This window comes from Macaca mulatta, chromosome 2, assembly GCF_049350105.2.
Source record: "Macaca mulatta isolate MMU2019108-1 chromosome 2, T2T-MMU8v2.0, whole genome shotgun sequence".
Lineage (NCBI taxonomy): Eukaryota > Metazoa > Chordata > Mammalia > Primates > Cercopithecidae > Macaca > Macaca mulatta.
In genome coordinates, this window is record NC_133407.1 from 41,448,811 (window position 1) to 41,469,652 (window position 20,842).

Below are 20,842 nucleotides of genomic sequence, written 5' to 3' on the forward strand. Positions count from 1 at the left end.
TGTCTCTAACACCAAACCATTTAGAAGTAGATTTATGTCCACTGTTTTGCCTGACTGTGGATCTGGGAAGAACAGGAATTAACGGCCCCACTTATTAATCAGCAAGAAACCTGAGGCTGAAGGGAGTTAAGACCAAAACCCTGTGCTGTAAGTCCTGGGCGCACTTCCTTCTCTTCCTCCCGCCTGGCTACAGAAAGCAGGTGTGAGGTGGAGGTGGCTCACCTTTTAGAGGGCAGAGCAGGCCCAGAGCCAGGGAAATCATCATATTCTGTTTTTTGCCTTTTGGCTCTGGCCTCCCCTTGCTGTTTGTGGAAGAATTCCCTTTATGAAGGAGTTGAGGTCTGTAGGCTGCTGGTAAGAATTTGGTGACACAGTAGTGTTCTCCTAGGAGTGACAGCTGGAAACCCAGGCTGTGACTTTTGAGCTTAGTCAGGAACCCCCGGAGGCAGACGAGCCACCTTCTTCCAGGGCCGGAGTAAGCCCTCCAGACTGGGGAGCCCTGGCCACTCATTCTTCCACACCCGCCACTAAGATCAGAACCACCAGGAGCTTGTTAAAGATGCAGGTTTCCAGGCCCCTGTCCCAGTCCTCTGGAATCAAAATCTCTGTGGGCCCTGACCGAGCAGCTGGACTGCAGCGAGCTCTCCAGGTGGGACTGTTGAACACAGAAGTCTGAGAATCGCTGCAGAGCTCTTTGCACTGCCAGGTGGTGCGGGTGACTCCCCACTAGCTGGTCCCAGAGACTCCCAGCCTCATGGGGAACTGCAACAAAAGCTCAGTGATTTTAGGGCTCAGTTCAGTGTGAGCCACCCATCTTATTTTTCAGCCCTCTCTTTGTTTCCCTAGTGAGGAAAGACACAAGGCAGAGGCTCAGATTGGGTGCGTTTGCCAAGCTTCACTATGCAGTGCCCCCATTGGGCAGAGTTTCACACGGGTGCCTGAGAGGCACTGGGCCCAGCTCTCTGTGGCTGTCTTTATCTGAGCCACAGATCCCCGGGCCAATCAGCGAGGCCAGGGAAACACCAACAGTGTTCCTCCTTCCATCTTAACCACTTGCACTGTGTTGTAAATCCTTCTCATTCTGTTCTCCCCTTGCAGTGGTGGCCAGAGGCACTAGGAAACTCAGCAGAGAATTTGCGGGGCTCTGGGTGAGGCAGAACTGGACACATAGCTCAAGTGACCTTGTTCTTGCACGTACTTGAGGTCAAAGGGGTCAGAATGCCTGTGCCTCCCGGGTCTGTACAACTTCCAGCAAGAGTTACCACTTCCAGAATGCTTATTCTGAGCCAGGAAAGATACCAAGCATCATCCATGCATTTAGTCTTCTCAGGAACTGTGAAGTTGGCAAGATTGTACCCATCTCGCAGATGAGAAAGCTGAGACTTACGGAGGTGGAATTTCAAACACACAAGGAATAGGTTAGAAAAACACTGAGGAATGGACTTCAAATGCTGACATTTCAGGTGGAAGATGGGGAGAGGAAGTGGATAAGAAGAATATTTGAAGCTTGGGCTCCAATCATATGCAGGTGAGAGCTGGGTTCTGATCACATGAGTAATCTTGGCAAGTACTAACTAGTCTCCGAGCCTCTCCTCATTTGTAAAATGGGAATAATGATATATTTTCTGTTCACTTTACAGAGTATTGGGAGCATCAAATGCAAGTGTTTATGGAATGCCCTTTGGAAGTCATAACTTAGCCTGGCCTCTGCCAATCAGGGCTGAAGCCCCATAAGGGCAGTCGCCTGCTAAATCCCACACTTTATAAAAGAGGTTTCTATAAAACCTTATGTGATGCTGTGTGAGGTTTTCTCAGGAGGAGTGAGTGGATGGAGTGGAAAAGCACAGACTCTGTGGTCAGACAGACCCAGGCTTGGGTCTCCGTTCTAGCACACCACTACTGGAGATTATAAGTCATGTAACCTCTCTGAACTTTAGTTTCTTTATCTGTAAAATGGGGCAAACAAGGGATTAGGTGAGTATTAAATGACATGAGATGACATGAACTCAAAAAGGTTGAAAATAGGATGGAAAATACGCAACTGGCCAAGTCTGAAACAAAAGAAAGCTGAGGTAGCAATTGTCATATTAGACAAAATAGAATAGAATTCAAAGCAAAGAAGGTTGTTATATGCTTGTAAAGGACAGTAATTATATACCTGGGCATGTTGGCTCACACCTGTAATCCCAACAGTTTGAGAGGCTGAGGTGGGTGGATGGCTTGAGCCCAGGAGTTCATGACCAGCATGGGTAACATGGCAAAGTGCCATCTCTACAGAAAATTTAGAAAATTAGCTAGACATGGTGGCATGTACCTGTAGTCTCAGCTACTCGGGAGGCCAAGGCAGGCAGGTAGCTTGAACCCAGGAGTTTGAGACCAGCCTGTGTAACATGACCTAACCCCGTCTCTACCAAAAAAAAAAAAAAAAAAAAAATTAGCCAGGCGTGGTGGTGCATGCTCTTAGTCCTAGCTACTCGGGAGGCTAAGGTGGGAGGATTGCTTAAGCCTGGGAGGTCAAGGCTGCAGTAGGCCAAAATCACACCACTGCACTCTCGCCTGACTGACACAGTGAGACCTTGTCTCAATAATGATGATAATCACAGACATATATGTATTACATAATATAAACTTGAAATATGAATCAACAACCGACATGAGGAAGTAGATAAATCAGCAGTTGGGCTTGGAAACTTTTAATACATCCCTTTCTGAAAATGATAAATGAAGCAGGCAAAGACTAAGCAAGGATAAGGCATATTAGAAGGACATGATTAATAACCTGATTATACATGGAATAGTCATGGAAATTAATCATGTACTAGGCCACAAGGAATTATCAACATATTCCAGTGAACTGACAGTCCTACAGACTGTTCAGGCCACAAAGAAATAAAATTATTATTAGAAAACAACAAAAATAGGTATCTATTGAAATGTCACATGTGTAGATATTTTAAAACATTACTATTTTAAAAACTCATTAAGAGGAAGTCATAATGGGAATAGAAAAATGAGAGCAGAATAGCAATGAAAATATTGTGTCAGAAACTAGAAAAATTTATACCTTTGAATTCATTTATTATAAAACAAAAATGGGAAATAAATGATATTCCCCAAACTCATGAAGTTCAACTCTAAAAACATAAAAGCAACAGATTTAAATCAAAGAAAAAGGGTTCTGGGAGAATCAATGAACAATTAGAACTATTAACAAATTTCAGCAAAGTTGCCCAGAAAATGAAATTCCACACAGTAATCTAAAATATATATATATACAGGACTTTTATAGAAAAAGAGTTGAAGTTTGATCCTAAATGTGAATAGAAAATGTGAATAAATAAAGGGTGTTCACGATGCAATATTTAACTGTGTCGGTTATCCCACAAGTTAACTTATAATTTAAAAAACATAACAATTGAAATCTCAGAAGGATTTTTTTTTTGTAGATTGACAAGCTGATTCTAAAATTCATACAGAACAATAAATACCTACTATTATCTAAATCAGTGTGAAAAAAAAAAAACAAAATGGGGAATCGCCGGCTGGGTGCCGTGACTCATGCCTGTAATCCCAACACTTTGGAAGGCCGAGACTGGTAGATCAGGAGTTCAGGAGTTCGAGACCAGCTTGGCCAACTTGGTGAAACCCTGTCTCTGCTAAAAATATAAAAAATTAGCCAGGCATGGTGGCAGGTGCCTGTAATCGCAGCCACTCGGGAGGCTGAGGCTGGAGAATCGCTTGAACCCGGGAGGTGGAGGTTGCAGTGAGCCGAGATTGCACCATTGCACTCCAGCCTGGGCAACAAAAATGAAACTCCATCTCAAAAAAAAAAAAAAAAAAAAAAAAGACGCAGGGGAGGGGATTCACCCTACCCCAGGTCATTTGGCAAAAACACAGTGATGAAAACCATGTGGTGCTGGAACAGGCAGACTGATAGAGTTGAATGGCAAGTCCAGAAACACCCCAAAGTACATATGAGGAGGTAGTTTTTGAGTGAAGTAGATTCACAAGTCAAGGAACAAGATGGAATTTTTTTTTTATATGTTGGTTGAAAATTGCCTTAGTGAAAGTATGGAGGGAGAAAAAATTGTATCTTTGTCTCACCCTATGTAAAAAAATCCAGAGAGATTAAAGACCTCAACGTGAAAGCCAATAGATAACAAATCCAGAGTAACTTTGAGAATGTGGGGTGGGAAAAGATTTCTTCAAGTTCCAAAAATGACGAATTATCCTGGAAAAATAGATTGATCCGTCGATGTCAAAATGGAAAAGCACTGAGGCTGAGTCATTGCTCCCCAAGAATTAGTCTCTATGATTTCATCCCCTGCTCCAAACTGAGGGGCAGTCACAAGGAATGTGGTCTGGCTCTTGCACCTCGGCTCACTGGGAGGAAGGCAGGTGCTGAGATTCAGGCTGAGGGAGGGCCTTCAGGTCCCTAGGCAGGGTAGGGGACTTGTGGTCTCTTATTTTCTTGGACTGAATTGTTGCTCTCTTCACGGGGTTCAGACTCATCCATGAAGGAGCCTCTTGGTGAGCAGCCTCAAATACAGATGTGGGTAATCAAGAGAAACCATGACAGCTTCATCAGTGTGGGCCTTGGTCATTCTGTTACTCTTTTTTTTTTTTTTTTTTGAGATGGAGTCTCACTCTGTGGCTCAAGCTGGAGTGCAGTGGTGTGATCTCGACTCACTGCAACCTGTGCCTCCAGGGTTCAACCAATTCTTCTGCCTCAGCTTCCTGAGTAGCTGGGATTACAGGTGCGTGCCACCATGCACACCTAATTTTTATATTTTTTAGTAGAGATGGTGTTTCACCACGTTGGCCAGGCTGGTCTCAAACTCCTGGGATCAAGTGATCCAACTGCCTTGGCCTCCCAAAGTACTGGGATTATAGGCATGAGACACAATTCCCGGCCTTGCTTCCTACATTTTCAGGATGCATGTGGGTCACCCTGACACAAGGGGTCAGCTGGTCATTGATCCCAACCCTGACTGAACTCCAGCATCATACCAGGAGCTTGTGAAAAATAAGTTGGTGAGCCCCACCCTGATATACTCTGATGCAGTGGCATGAGGCAGCTCAGGAATCTTCATTTGACCAACTCCCAAGAGTGGCCAGGGTTAGACCCACCAAGCAGGATCACCTTTTGGGGTCCAGAGATCAGAACTACTCAGCTCCTGAAGTCACAAAACAACCTGGGCCAAGGGTGTGGGATGGGAAGTGTGATGCTTGGGCTGGAAGGAGGACAGCTACTGGTGAGGTCAGCAGGTTCCTCTGAGGATGTTCCCCCTTCCCACCTTAGTAATGATTCTGTATCAGAGTGATCTGTTAGTCGCCTGCCTGTGAGTTCGTTGAGGGCAAGAACCATGCCTCATTCATTCATTCCACAAATATTTATTAAGACCTTCATATGTTAGACACAGGCCTTAATAGGGGTGAGGCCCAGTCAGCCCTCTTACAGCTTCCAGCGTGTAGGAGCCGCAAATACAGGTGTGGGTAATTGAGAGAAACCATGACAGCTTAATCAGTGTGGGTCTTGGTCATTCTGTTGCTCTTGTTTGTTTTTGTTTTTGAAGCCCTCCTAGAGCCTCCAGTGTGTAGGGAGGTAGGCAGCAAGACCAGGCAGCTGTAGTAAAGTGTATCAAATGCTGCAATGGAGAACCAGCAGGCACCTCACTTATCCCCAACTTGGGAGACCCAGAGAGGCTTCCTGCAAGTGAAGTCTAAGGTAGTGAGGAGCGAATCAATCAAAGGGGAGCAGGGAGGACTGTTTCAGACACACAATATGGCACATGCAGGCCTTTGGTAGGAACAGAAAAGGTAAAGGTGGTTGGATTGAAAGGGACTAGTGGGAGGAGGCGATGAGGCCATGACATGAGCTGGGTCTCCTCTCTAGGCCCATGTGCAGGAGTTTCTCCTTTAGTACTGGACAGTGTAATAGGAAGCAACGGAAAGGTCTTGCCTCCCATTTGCCTGGTTCCCAGCTGAGACCTGACCCAGGGTAGCTCAGCGAATGTGTGCTGAGCAGGCAGCGTCACCCCCACTGAACCGAGCTCCTGCCCACGCTCCCCACAATTCCTTCCTGCGTCGATCTCTTGTGTTTCTGTGGGCTGGGCCAGCTGCATCTCTGGGAATCAGGCCACGTTTTCTCTTCCATGCCTGGGAATATAAACTTTTCTGAATTAGTATAGGCCACTGCCCAGAGCAAGGGAAACTGAGGCTGGGAGAATAGTATCCCAAGAGAGAATGGGAGAATGGTGTCCCAAGAGTCTCAGAAGCACTGGACTCCTCTGACCAATCAAGGCTGTTTAACTGTTCCAGGAGAATTGAATTTCTCTGTCCCCCACTTTGGGAATGGCTGTGATCCTGGGCGAGGGCTGCAGGCCAGGGCATGTGTTTGAATCTTTAGGGCAACCCCAAAGCTGGCTGAGGACCTGGCACTTGGTAGGTGCACAGTAGGTGTGTGAACTGCAGGGACACATCTACTTAGTCCTAGGACAAGGCCCTTCTGAGCTCCCAGATAGAGGGGGCAGGCCCTTTCCCCACCGTGGGTGGTCCCAGGCCCACTCTGAATCTGACCCCAAACCAGCCTCATGCTCAGGGGACTTGGGGAGTGGCCACAGTGATGGCTGTGGCTGCTGTTTTGGCGTCAGTGTTTTGTGCAGGTACGCTGTACAGGTCCATGCCCACTCCTCTGTAAGAAAACCCCTGGGGGAATGAGAAGCTCAGCAGACAGAAGCAGAGACTGAGACTCCTGGAGGGGGATTAAGCACTCTCAGAATGATGTCATGCACAGGTCAGCCAACAGGACTGTCCCTCCACTCACCTTCCACTGTTCCCCTTTCCCACACTGGGGTTCACCCAGCAAGTGGAGCTGGAGTAGCTAGGGGTTGTGACCCCATAGTTGGAAGCTGTGTGACTATAGGAAGGGCCTAAGGGGAAGGGAGGAGTTTTGGGAGGGGCTTCTGGGAGCCAAGGTGGGCAGAGGTGGGAGGGGCACCACACAGCACCCTGCTCCCGAGTTGCCCATGAAAACATCAAGCTGTTAAGTACCTATCATTGGGTGGTAGATTTCTCTAATGTTTTTTGTTTTTGTTTAGCTGATTTTTGCATTTTCTAATTTTTCTATGGAGACTGCATATTGTTTGTGTCATTGAAACGAGTAAGGGGGATGGAATTTGCAAGGAGCAACCCGAGTGTTATCCTGGGGGCATCCACGTCGGGGGTCCTGTGCTTCCCCAGGACTGGGGACTTACTTGCGTGTGCAAACCAGCAGTTTCCAGCCCTCCCTTTCCTCCTCGCCTTCCATGTGCTCTCCCACCTCGGTCTAGGTGTGGGGCTGGGTCGGAGGGGAGGGGTGAAACGGTGTGGAGTCCTGTCCTGCCTGCCACCACGTGCCCAGAAACGCCCACGCGAGCCTTGGAGCTGGGCTGCACTGTGGAATCAGTGCCAGCTCGTTGTCTGTTGATTTGCTGCCTGCTCCACCGGATGATGAGCTATTTGAGGGCAGGACCGGATCTGAGTTGCCAGGGCTGGGGGCCGAGTGGGTGCTGAGAGCACACTTGGAGGCAGCGGGGAGGAAGGGGTGAGGCGCAGCGCGTGGGCGGAATGGGGAACCCGCCAGGCTGGCTTGCTTGGTTCCCAGGGGGTATGCGGCTTCAAGTCTGACTTCCCCTCGGGGTTTCTTTCCTAGATCCACTTCCCGGACGTGGAGCGGGTCGAGTGGGCCAACAAGGTAAGGCCGCTGGCAGAGCCTAGCAGGGCCGGACGCACACCAGCCTCCAGCAGCCTAATGGGGGCCAGGCGGCAGTTCCCTTGCCTGATGCGGGCAGGGATGCTCCCTTTCCCTCTTCTTTCACCAGAATGACTTGCTTTCGTTAACAACAACAACAAATTTAAATTAATATGTGGTCACCAGAAGAGTTAGAAGATACAGAGAAGTCTAGAGAAAAGTACAATCCCCACTGGCCCGCCAGGTCGTGGAGCTGCACTTGCCTAGGGAGAGGAAGACATTGGCCAACAGCTTCTGGACTCTGCCTGGTTTCCTGCCTAGATCCAACGCCATTGCTGCGCAATCTTGGGCAGACTGCCTAACGCCTCTGAGCTGGTTTCCTTATCCGTAAAATGGGAATAATTAGAGTCCTCGCCCTGGCTCGATTCACTGACGTCACTACTGTAATTGCTGTTAGGTCACCCCTGGGAACTCCCCTTGGGCTCTGCTGCCAGGTGTCCCAAGGAGGCCCCTGCTGGATGATGACCCCTGGCCGAGCCCTCCCCAGCAGGAATCCCGACTTCACAGAGGACAGACCGGAGGCCTTCCCCTCCCTGATCTGCCCGGACCTGTCCCTAACTGTGCGGGCTCCATGGCAGCCCCCAGCTCAAGCCTCCTGACTGAGGAATTTTTCTAATACAAACCTTGCCTCTGGGAGGAGGCTTAGCCCGTAGCAGGAATGACTTAGGTTAGGTATACGAAAGGACTTCCTGATGGATGTTGATCCAAGATTGCTATTTTCACATTACCAGAAGTATCGCTGCTGAGTGCATCAAAAAGCATTCCCTAGCAGGCCATGGTAGCACACACCAGGGTGCCAACTTCCTTGGGAGGCTGAGGCAGGAGGATCGCTTCAGCCCGGGGGTTCAAGGCCAGCTTGGGCAACATAGCAAGACTCCATGTCAAAAACAGCAACAAAAAAAGAACAGAGAACATTCTCAGCCTCTGGGTAAATTTGGAAGAAGCAGGTTGCTGCTTTAAGAGAAGTGACTGGGTTTCTGGGGATTCATGCAGGACCCAGTGCCTCTGGGGCAAACCTTGTCAAGTTCTTTCTGTACTGTGTTAGCTGGTCCTTCTGTACTGTGTTAGCTGGTCCTTCTGTACTGTGTTAGCTGGTCCGTGGATCTCCGCCTGCGTTACGTCTTTCTTTCAGTAATACACAGAGGCCTACACAAGGCATTGGAGATATAAGACTGTTGGGATATGAGGCTCCCACCTTCGTCTTGGATGGGGAGACAGAGACAGTTGTGTAGGAAAACTACATACTAGGGCGCCGAGTGTGTCCTAACGAGCTTTATACTCAGGAGGCACTTGGCCAGTGACAAACCAGCGAGACAGGAAGATGATATCAGACCCGAGGAAGTAGAACCTGGGATTTGGAGAGGCCTTTGAGAGAGATGGGAACAATGAGCCCTAGAATCTCACAGCCTTTAGGCTCCTCCAGTGATGGCTTTGGAAGGGGCACATGGAGGAAGGACATGCATATTTAAACTGAAGCCCAAGCCCACAGGAAAGATACAGTCTTGTATCTCCAATGCCTTGTGTAGGCCTCTGTGTATTACTGAAAGAAAGACGAGCACAGGCGGAGATCCACGGACCAGCTAACACAGTACAGAAGGAACTCGACAAGGTTTGCCCCAGAGGCACTGGGTCCTGCATGAATCCCTAGAAACCCAGTCACTCCTCTTAAAGCAGCAACCTGCTTCTTCCAAATTTACCCAGAGGCTGAGAATGTTCTCTGTTTTATTTTTGTTACTGTTGTTTTTGAGATGCAGTCTTGCTATGTTGCCCAAGCTGGCCTTGAACTTCTGGGCTGAAACAATCCTCCTGCCTCAGCCTCCCAAGGAAGTTGGTACCCAGGTGTGTGCTACCATGCCCGGCTAGGGAATGCTTTTTGATGCACTCAGCAGTGACACTTCTGGTAATGTGAAAATAGCAATCTTGGATCAACATCCATCAGCTCGGGTAACATAGGGGGACCCTATCTCTACAAAAACATTAAAAAGCCAGGTGTGGTGGTGCACGCTTGTAGTCCCAGCCACCCAGGAGGCTGTGGTGGGAGATCACCTAATTCAGGGAGGTTGAGGCTACAGTGAGCTGTAATCATGCCACTGCACTCCAGCCTGGACGACAGAGTGAGACCTTGTCTTAAAAGAAAAAAGGCCAGGCGTCGTGGCTCACGCCTGTAATCCCAGCACTTTGAGAGGCCGAAGTGAACAGATCACTTGAGGCCAGGAGTTCAAGACCAGTCTGGGCAACATGGTGAAACCCCAACTCTACTAAAAAAAAAAAAAAAAAATCACCAGGTGTGGTGGGAGGCACCTGTAATCTCAACTACTTGGGAGGCTGAGGCGGGAGAATCACTTGAACCAGGAGTTGGAGGTGGCAGTGAGCCGAGGTCGTGCCACTGCACTCCAGCCTGGGCAACAAGGGCAAAACTCCATTTAAGAAAAAAAAAGAAGATGGAGAAGCCTTGCCCCAAACAGAATGTACCTGCTGGCTGGCCCTCCCTCCATTCCCCTCTGATTTCCACCATCCTCCTCTGTCTCTGCCATCTTCCTTCTCCTCAGGTCCTGCACTTGGTTCCCAAACCAGCACAGTGAGTCATTCTGCTGCAGAAATCAGGCAAAGGCTGCCTTTTCTGATTGTTAGAAAACTAAATCCACAGGAAACAATTTAACTTTCTTTCTGTAATTTTGTTCTTAAACTTCTTGCGTCTACTACTTTTTGTTTAAACCACAGTGTAGAATGAGATCATGTCTCAGCAGAGAACTAAAGGGCTTCCTAATATTAAATGTAGCGAATGAGTATTTCATGGTGCTCTGCAGAATAGCACCAAATCTTGGGGTCCTGCTGCCTGCATGACAGTGGGAACCACGGCTGTAGTTATCAGATGTTTGAAGGACAGACAGGTGAACAGGTGAGCAGATGGGTGGGCAGGCAGGCAGGTGAGTGCTGCAGCATAGGAACCCCCACCCCAAGACCAGGCTGCAGAGAATCAGGACCTTGTCCCATGCAGCTCTGAGTCTGCGGTGGGAGTATAGACCTGACTACCAAGGGCCTCTTCCCATCTTCACAGATCATCTCTCAGACCTGGCCCTACCTGAGCATGATCATGGAAAGCAAGTTCCGGGAGAAACTTGAGCCCAAGATCCGGGAGAAGAGCATCCACCTGAGGACCTTTACCTTTACCAAGCTCTACTTTGGACAGAAGGTGGGTGTGTCTCGGGAGGGTCAGCCTGGGCTGGCTGTGCAGTCTTTTCTCTGTCTCCTCTCCTCCCACCTTTCCCCCATCCAGGTCAGTCATATGACTGCAAAGATCCCACTGGACCTTACAGGGAGACACCCCCACCACCACCACCACCCCCACCACCACCACCCCCATCCCCACCGCCACCGCCACCCCCACCGCCACCGCCACCCCCGCCACCGCCACCCCCGCCCCCGCCCCCACCGCCCCCGCCCCCGCCACCGCCCCCACCGCCCCCGCCCCCGCCCCCGCCCCCGCCACCGCCCCCGCCGCCCCCGCCCCCGCCCCCGCCCCCGCCGCCCCCGCCCCCGCCGCCCCCGCCGCCCCCGCCCCCCACCGCCCCCGCCACCGCCACCGCCACCGCCCCCACCCCCGCCACCCCCACCGCCACCACCACCACCCCCACCCCCGCCCCCGCCACCACCACCCCCACCCCCACCACCACCCCCCCCACCCACCCTCACCCCCACCACCCACCACCCACCACCACCCACCACCCACCACCCACCACCACCACCACCAGCACCCACCACCACCACCTGCATTTCCTAGCCTGTCAGCCTCAGTGGACACCCTTCCCCCACATCCCTGTACCACCATCTCCCCAGGTTCCAAGGAAGCCTGGCTCAGAGGGAACAGAAAGGAGAGGTGGGAGGTATTTCCACTTTTCTTAAGGAAAACTTTGAAGACATGCCATGGTGGTAGCCAGACAGATAGAAAGATGGAAATCATAGTTGCTAACCTCAGTGCCGGTGACCACACGCTCACGGTTTGGGTAGTCAGTGCCGCCAAGTGCTTTATATTCTCCACTAATTGGCTGTTATGTCACTCAGTGTCACAAGTCCATGCTAGTTCTGTGAAGATCAGCAGGTGTCCCAGGATGAAATGGTCTGTGGCCAAGGAAGTTTGTGTCAGCACACCTAGTGTCACGGTCCCTGTCTAGACTGGGCTTCGTGTTTCAGCCTTGGTGCCCTACTCCTCCTGCCTCGAAGTGCCCCCAGTGACTTGAGTCTTTTGATCATCCAAAATGTATCCCCCAGCCAGAGACCACTGTGACCTAGTAAATGAGAGGCATTGGCATCCGGTCTTCCCAGCAACGAGCAGGTGTCCAAGTACAGGCCAGCCTGCTGAGAGCTGTCTGCCAGCCCTGCCTGGCTAGCCCCTGGGCAGGGGTGGATTAGGCAGGCCTGAGCCCTGGAGATTGGGATTTCTGCCACTCAAACTGGCTTGTGCCAGCATCTGTTGGTTCATGCATTCATTTCTTGTTTCATTCACCTGTGACTTACTGAGCATGTGCTGTGTGCTGGGCATTCTAGAGCTGGGTGTGGCTGCACCCCTTCTGTGGGCGGGACACATCAACCTGTGCATTACGACATGGCAGTATACGCATGCATGATGGCAGAGGAATGCGAACTCAGAAATGGAGGGGTGGAGGGGCTGTGGGAGTCAGGGAAGACTTCCAGGAAACGGTGATAGCTCAGCTGGCTTTTGAAGAATTCAGCAGGCTAAGAGCCACGAAGCTTGCAGAGTGCTGTGTTCACAGTAGAGCCTGCTCAGCCAGGCTGCTCCTCTGGTGGTTGTATCTATGGCAGGGGTCCCCAGCTCTCAGTACCAGGCTACACACCAGGAGGTCAGCAGCCAGGACGAGCATTGCCGCCTGAGCTCCGCCTCCCGTCAGATCAGCAGCAGCATTATATTCTCATAGGAGCACAAACCCTGCTGTGAACTGTGCATGTGAACGATCTAGGTCACGCACTCCTTATGAGACTTTAATGCCTGATGATCCGAGGTGGAACAGTTTCATCCCAAAACCATTTCCCACCCCACCCCCGGTCTGTGGAAAAATTGTCTTCCAAGAAACTGGTCCCTGGTGCCAAAAAGATTGCGGACCTTTGGTCTATGGGACGCAGCACTGCTGGCAAGCAATCCTAAGAAGTGATATTTACCACATCAGAGGAACCTGGAGGGGAAAGCTGTAGGCTGAACAGACGTCCCAGCCCTGCAGGAGAAACACCTGCCTCCTGATGCTGGCATTCAGCGCTCCTCATGTCCCGGCCCCTCCCTCCTCCCCTCTGCTCTCCCATTCCCCACATGTCCCCTCCTCTCCATTGTGGGGTCACAGAGGACTCCTCACACGACCCTCCTGGGCTTGGCCAGGACCCAGTGCACTCACCACACCCCCTTTCTTCACACACCCATAAACATTATTTTTTTCAGCTGCCATAAGCATTCATTCACACCCGTGAGTATTGCCGGCTTCCTCCAGTTCCCATGCCTATGCCCAGCTCCACCCTGTGCTGTGGGGCCAGTGACTTGACTTCTCTAAGCTCCAGGTTCCTCACGTGTAGAGGAAAAGGACCCACTTCCAGAGTTTGCTATTGGGCATGAACAACAGGCCTGGCCTCGGCCACTCTGTGGTTGTGTGAGTCATGGCAGGAAGGGAGAGAAAGGAGGGGGCACATTCTAGGAAGGGAAGTCTCTGGGCTGCAGGATGGATTTACACGTCTGTGCCTCATCCTGGTGGTCATACTTGTTGCTGATAAAGCCCAGTGCCAGGGGAAGGGCTGGCAGCTGTCCCCTGCTACAAGAAGCGTCTGACCTAGCCCTGTTGGCATTTCTTCCAGTGCCCCAGGGTCAACGGTGTCAAGGCACATACTAACAAGTGCAACCGAAGGCGTGTGACTGTGGACCTGCAGATCTGGTGAGCTCTATCGGGCCGGGTATGGGTTTCAGGGGGTGAAGAGGACACTCTGTGGGAACAGCCAGTTTGAAGATGGAGTAGTATATATACACTCTGACTTGGGATGTAGAACCCCTCACAGGACGCTCCCCTCCTCCCAGCTTCTCCCATCCCCTGGCATACTCTGGGTTCCAAGGCCTGGGCAGCAGAGCTTTCTTGGAAGCCAGGGCTGGGTCGCTTGGAGGGTCAGACCAGCTGCCTCAGAGAGGATGTATCTGGTGGGAGCAAGTGTGACAAGAAGATGTGAGGACTCATGGTGAGGCCCAGGGAACTCTAAGCACAGGCTGTGAGAGGTCAGCTGGAGACCTGGGCTCTGTGGCACCTCAGGAAAATACAGAATGCAAAGACACATAAGTGACTAGTTCAGGGGGTTGGGCAAGGATATCTCTTTGAAATGAGGTTCATAATGGGAGTGAGTCAGGAAGAAGGGAGATTCATTCCAGGAAGCCTTCCTGGAAGCGGCAAGATTTGCACTAAAAAGACAACGAACTTCTGAGGATCCAGAGTGTTGCCATTCCTTTCCCATGTCTCATTCTGTCCTTAGCCTAGAGGCTGGCACTGACAGAATGTTGGGAAGATAGGAGCCAGTTCTTCGGACCACCCGTCCCCCTTTGGGGGCTGGTCCCAAGTGTGTTGGGATGGCCACCGGCTATGAGGTGCTCCCAGCCCCTGGGGCTGTGCCACGAGATCCTTGTAGAAATAGGGCACATCGAGGTTGTGTGGCCCACTCAGCTGCCCAGGCAGCTCCTGCGGTCCCCATTTCCCCTGTCTGGCTCACTCCTGCCCTTTCAAGAGGCGCTCAGTTTTTGCACAACTTGTGACATTGGGCTCCTCTGCCTGTGCCCTGCGCATGTGTGCTGGCTGCCCTCTCCCTCCCGAGTCTCCTTCAGTGCTTTCACAGGATCTGCTGATCTTTACCCTCAAGGGCACCCATTCTGGGCTCCCTGTGCCCATCACCTGGCAGGAGCCACTGGATGGACTCGGGCTTCTATGCTGAAGCCTGAGGCCTTGTTACCTTTGCCCACCTCCACCAGCCCCAGCAGCACCTGGGATGTATGCAGTGGGGGCTGCTTCTGTGTCCTCATGAAAGACACCTGGGCAGAGATGGGACAGGGGGACAACAGGGGTGGAAAGGTGGGCAGTGTGTTTATGAAGAGCCCCTCCTTTTCATCTTCAGGGTATCGTGGGGTGAGGTGAGTGCCTAGAGTCCCTGCTGTCAATAGTCAGAGATGAGGATATGCCTGGGATACCTGAATGCAGGGGCGCACAGGGGCTGCCCCCTGGGGTCTGGGCTTGGATCAGGGTCTGGGTCAGGTCTGAGCAAAGCTTAGAAAGGCTGAGGCTACTAGGCCATGTGCCCAGTACACAGAGCTCAGGGCTGGCAACTGGCTGCCTGGGCTCAGGCTGTGTGACACTGGGCAAGTTTCCCAACCTCTCTGAGCAGGTGGACCTGTCCCTCCTCCCCACCTTCCTTCTCCACCCCCCATTTCAGCTACATCGGGGACTGTGAGATCAGTGTGGAGCTGCAGAAGATTCAGGCTGGTGTGAACGGGATCCAGGTGGGTGGAGCCCGGTGGGGCCGCCTCTGTTCCAGCCCCCAGGGTGGGGATCAGGGAAGGGGAAGCCAGGTCATGCCAGAGTAGGCTGCAGAAGGCGGTGGCGACACTAAACACACAGGATGGTGACTACAGAGGAGCTGTAGGCCTGAGGGTCACATGGCCAGGAAGTGGTGGCGGGGCTTCACCAACCCACTACTGTGCTCTAGAGACCCCCAGCCTCATCTGACTGCAGAGGCCCTGGAGAGGCTTTGGCTGCCTGGCGAGGAGAGAGGTGCTGTTCATGGAGCGATGGAAAGCCATTGCTTAGACACTGAGGTGGACCCAGGAGGTGAAAATAACTCTCGGCGGGAGTAGAGGAGCTGATTTGGGCCTGGAAATCATTCTGGGTCCTTGCTGACTGGGCCAGCCCAAAACTTGGCAAAGGCTATAGGTCTCTCAGGCCAGCACACCTGTGGAGGGCGGTGGGGCCAGCTCAGGGCCCCTTGGTAGCTGGCAAGAGGTGGCAGCTGTGTCCAGGCCTCGGCACCTTAAGTATGGTTCCTGCTGTGAGCGCCAGCAGCCTGGGGCAGGTGGTCCTGACATGTGGGGCAGCATGGGCATGAAATGAGGCAGCAGATGGCCTCAGCTAAGTGCAGCAGGCATGGGGAGAAAGGAGGCCTGGGCCCCTCACGGGCCCTCTGTGCCTATCCAGTTGCAGGGCACCCTGCGGGTCATCCTGGAGCCCCTCCTAGTGGACAAGCCCTTCGTGGGAGCCGTGACTGTGTTCTTCCTTCAGAAGCCGGTGAGTCCCAGGGACTGCGGTGAGCCTGCTGCTCCCTGGGAGTAGGCACTGGTCTGCTGGGCCCTAGACATTGGGTTTGAGCCCAAGAATGGACATTGTCCAAGCCCACCGAGACCTGGGCAGTCACACTCCTTATCTCATTTAATCCTCCCCAAGATGAGGCAGCTGAGCTCAGAGAAGGTCACACAGACGGTCTGAATTGGAGCCAAGGCTCAAACTCAGAGTTTTCAAAGTCCAGGCCAGCCTGTGGCCATGTGGACGATCCCACTCCTGTGGGGGTTCTGCCCAGGAAGCAGCAGGTTCCACAACCCATGCCCCATCCTGAGCTGAGGCCTGGGCCCTCAATACCGCTAGATGCCTGAGCTGGGCTGGAAGGTGGCCGCGCCTGCCTGACACCCTGGCAGAGGGTGCTCTGCCTGCTTTCCCCGGAACCCCCACCCGGACAGGCTGGGTTCTCCATGCACGTGGGTGTGAGGCTCTTGGCAGGGGGTTCTCAGCCCTGGGCTACCAGCCCTTTCCAGACTAATAGCTTCCCTCTGCCCCTGAAGCACCTACAGATCAACTGGACTGGCCTGACCAACCTGCTGGATGCACCGGGAATCAAGTAGGTGCCTGGGAGAGCCTCGAGGGAGATCGTAAGTGTGGGGGCCTCCAGGGCTCTGCAGCCAGTGACAGGAGCTGTGCGATGGTGGTGCCTTCCCTCCTGGTGCTCCCTGCGGAGGGAGAAGCATTGGTCTGTTTGAAGTGCGAGTGGGAGCGGGAGGTAACGGTGTTGTGTGGCCTCTGTGGGTGTGCACTGTACCAGCACACCCCCCGCCCACACCACACACACACACACACACCCATGTAGTAGGCAAGAAGTCCTTTGCTGAATGTTGGGCTGACATTCAGGTCCCCGTCCTGGTGCAGGGGAGAGTGGCTGTGTCTGCTGAGATGTGGTCGAAGGGGAGGCTGTGTGGTGGCTGTAGAACCAGAGGCAGCCAGCTCCTGGCTCTGTCACTTAGCAACTAAGTGAATGTGGAGAAGTTGCTTCACCTCTCTGGGCTCTTCCTCAGTAAAAGGGGATCCTGGTTCCTCTGCCTTGGGTCCCTCGGAGGACACTCAGCCGTGCGGTGGCGGCACATTGGGTGTGGACACACGAGTGTCCTCCTTTTTTCCTCACTGTACCCCTCCCAAACCAAATGTGTGGTGAGAAGCCTATGTGACTTGCCCTGACCGTGGTCACAAACATAGGCATGGAAGGGGCACTGTCACAGCAGAGGCCAGTGAGGAGCAGCTGGTCCTAGAGAGTTCACCATTGGGGGGCAAGTGAAGGCTCCTCTCAGAGCCCCAGGCCCCATGAGAGGAACAGAGAAGGGCACCAGCCCTATTGGACACACCTCCCCAGGAGGAAGGGACAGTTGGACTGGCCAGGGCTGGCACCGGCTGGCTTGTCAGGCTCGGGAGGGCCGCTGACTCACTCATTCACTGACATCTGCATGGATCTCACCCACACTGGACAAAGAGAATCCAGGCATGCGTTCTTTTATTCTAAAAGTATTTACTGAGCATTTACACCGTGCCAGCCCTGTTCCAGGCACCATCCCTGACCCCCAGTACCAGGAGGTGGAGTCAGGCAACAAACAACCCCAGGAACATGCATTTTTAGCCCCAGGTTAGAGGTGAGGATGCTGAGGTCCAGAGAGGTTAGCGACTTGCCAAGGCCACACAGCTAGTCGGTGGTGGAGCTGAGATTCTAACACAGGCACCAGCCTTGCTCTTAGCCACCGTGCTGTGTGACCTCCAAGAACAAAGTAGCCTGGAGGCAGAGGGAGTCGGGCACATGTAGGTGGGAGGACTGCTGTTGAGATAGAATGTCAGGGGCTGTCACGATGTATAGGCACACCCACCCCTACCCAGGCAAGTGGGGTCAGGGCTGTTCTGTAGGTGGGGCCCACCCTACCAGGCTGGGCTCCTGGTTTCTGCTAGGGATGGAGTGGCAGGTGGCATGGGGGAGGCGGTGGCACCCCTCCACAGCTGGTCCTGCCTTGTGTCCAGTGAGGTGTCAGACAGCCTGCTGGAGGACCTCATTGCTGCCCACCTGGTGCTGCCTAACCGTGTGACTGTGCCTGTGAAGAAGGGGCTGGATCTGACCAACCTGTGCTTCCCTCTGCCCTGCGTGAGTAGCCAGTGCTGGCCACAGACCAGCCTGCTGGGAGGCAGCGCAAATATCCTCTCAGCCTTCATATGTGGTGCATTGGCTTTATTTCACACTAATGCTTGATGGTCCCAGAATAACGGTACAAACCCCATTGCCCACGTCATAATTACTAAAGACATTTTGTCCTTGGGGTGTATCCCAGTTGGGAGGTGGTGTCAAATTTATTGCATTTTAAACTTACTTGGAATATTTCCTGTTTGTGACAACTGGCCATGAATATTTACATTGACTTGTTTCATTCTATTTTCCATTTTTAGGGTTTTTTACCTTAACTTCCTTTTACAATTATGTAAAGTAGTTGTACACTTCCGAAGTTCAACTAAAAAATTACATTTTAAGGAGCCTGGCTTCTATCCCTTGTTCCCTCCACCTACTCCCCACCCTTCACTTATAAGTAATAGTTTATCCTTCCATTTTATTGATTGATTGATTGAGTCTTGCTTTGTTGCCTAGCTAGGCTGGAGTGCAGTGGCACAATCACAGCTCACTGCAGCCTCCACCTCTTGGGCTCAAGCAATCCTCCTGCCTCAGCCTTCCGAGTAGCTGGGACTACAGGTGTGTACTACCACGCCTGGCTAATTTTTGTGTTTTTTGTAGAGAGGGTTTTGCCACGTTGGCCAGGCTGGTCTCAAAGTCCTGGGCTCAAGTGATCTGCCTGCCTCAGCCTCCCAAAGTGCTGGGATTACAGGCATGAGCCACCACACCTGGCCATTGTTACTTAATATGAACAAATATATATGGTCATATGACACATATTTGCTTATATTCAAATTCCCCCTTTCTTCGATAGATGGCAGCATAGTACAGTTTTCCCCAGTGTGCTTTTTTTTGCGGGGGGGGGGGATTGGGGGGAGGTGGTGGTGGGGAGTCTTGCTCTGTGACACAGGCTGGAATGCAGTGGCACGATCTTGGCTCACTGCAACCTCCACCTCCCAGGTTCAAGTGATTCTCCAGCCTCAGCCTTCTGAGTAGCTGGGACTACAGGCATACGCCACCGAGCCTGGCTAATTTTTGTATTTTTAGTAGAGACTGGGTTTCACCATGTTGGCGAGGCTGGTCTCGAACTCCTGACCTCAGGTGATCCGCCCACTTCGGCCTCCCAAAGTGCTGGGATTACAGGTGTAAGCACTGCGCCTGGCCCTCAGTGTGCTTTTAACACTGAGTGTGTCATGGGGATCATACCATGATAGTGTAGAGATCTTCCACATTCTCTTTAAGAGCTCCAAAGTACTTCCCTGTGGGAATGTACTGAAGTTTATTCAACACAGTTCCTATTGATGGACCATTATGTTGTGTTGGGTCTTTCACTATTACAAATAGTAGTGTAATAAATAGCCTTGCATACATGTCTTTATATTTTTGCTAGTATGCCCTTGGGACAGATTCCTAGAAGTGGGATTTCTGGGTCAAAGAGTAAATGCATATGTATTTACTAATATTAAAAAAAAATTCTAGGAAGGAGATATACCTCAAAGCCCATGAACTATGCCTTTCCTAATTCCTGTGCTCCTGTCTTTATTAACAGAGTTATATCTCTTTCATTTCCTTTTAAACTCTATCCATTGCAAGTGTTGGGGGAGGGTCTGCCCTATAGCACAGTCCAGAGTGTGGTGGGGATGAGGCTCAGTGTTGGGGCCTTTAGGAGTGCAGGGACCTCCTGTCAGCAGCCGGCATTGCCCACAGGGGCCAGGAGAAGGGATGCTAGAATTCTCTTGTAGAAGTCTACATGTAGGACACACAACAGAGGGGGCTAGAGTAAAGGAGGAAGCTTCCTTAGGTGTCATGATTGTTGGCACAGGAGGGAGACAAACAGCTGCAGTTGTGTAAGCCATTCATGTGGCAGTTTGGAGGTAGGGAGTGGGGAGGCCAGGGCTGTGGGCAGGGCATACTGATGGAGAGAGCCCTGCCATCACTTGCCGTGTGGCCTTGGCCAGGTCACTGCCGTATCTGGCTTCTATCTCCCGGTCCAGACCATGGAGGGGGCAATGTGGGGGAAGCAGTGATCTCTGATGGCTTTAGCTCTGATACTCCAGGACTTGGAGGCCCCAGGAAGCAGCTGTGAGCCCTGGGCTTGGACATTTTCCAGGGGGTGATCAGAGTACACTTGCTGGAGGCAGAGAAGCTGGCCCAGAAGGACAACTTCCTGGGGCTCCGAGGCAAGTCAGATCCCTACGCCAAGGTGAGCATTGGCCTGCAGCATTTCCGGAGTAGGACCATCTACAGGAACCTGAACCCCACCTGGAACGAGGTGTTTGAGGTAAGGGTCTTCTTGGCTGCTCCTGGAATCCCTTGAATCCCTTGATACCCTCCAGCCTTCACTCTGAGTCATGCTGGGCAGAGGCAATCCAGGAGCAACACGAGGCAGGGAGTAGGCCTTGGAGACAGGCAGGTCTGTGGGATTCCCGCTCCCATATCTACCAGGCTTCCAGAGTAGGTTACTCTGGCGCGACTAAAGGGCCAGCCTGAAGGCAAATTCCTACCTCCTTTCCCCTTCCAATTTTGTTAGAAGTTTCCAAATCAAAGAGAAAGAGCCTTAGAGGC

The 20,842-nt window shown here is 52.1% G+C and overlaps 1 protein-coding gene across 2 annotated transcripts in view; it reads left to right on the top strand.

Moving 5' to 3' along the window:
• ESYT3 (extended synaptotagmin 3) overlaps positions 1–20,842 on the top strand; it is a 43,529-nt gene that overhangs the window by 10,503 nt on the left and 12,184 nt on the right. For both annotated transcript variants that reach the window (XR_003727126.2, XM_015132084.3), the window contains exons 2-9: positions 7,694–7,735; positions 10,851–10,985; positions 13,646–13,722; positions 15,254–15,320; positions 16,012–16,101; positions 16,650–16,705; positions 18,139–18,259; positions 20,388–20,558. Coding sequence is in view for 1 of the 2 variants with exons in the window: in XM_015132084.3 (XP_014987570.2) it covers positions 7,694–7,735; positions 10,851–10,985; positions 13,646–13,722; positions 15,254–15,320; positions 16,012–16,101; positions 16,650–16,705; positions 18,139–18,259; positions 20,388–20,558 (759 nt within the window). In the remaining variant the exon portion in view is untranslated. The remainder of the gene's footprint in view (positions 1–7,693; positions 7,736–10,850; positions 10,986–13,645; positions 13,723–15,253; positions 15,321–16,011; positions 16,102–16,649; positions 16,706–18,138; positions 18,260–20,387; positions 20,559–20,842) is intronic.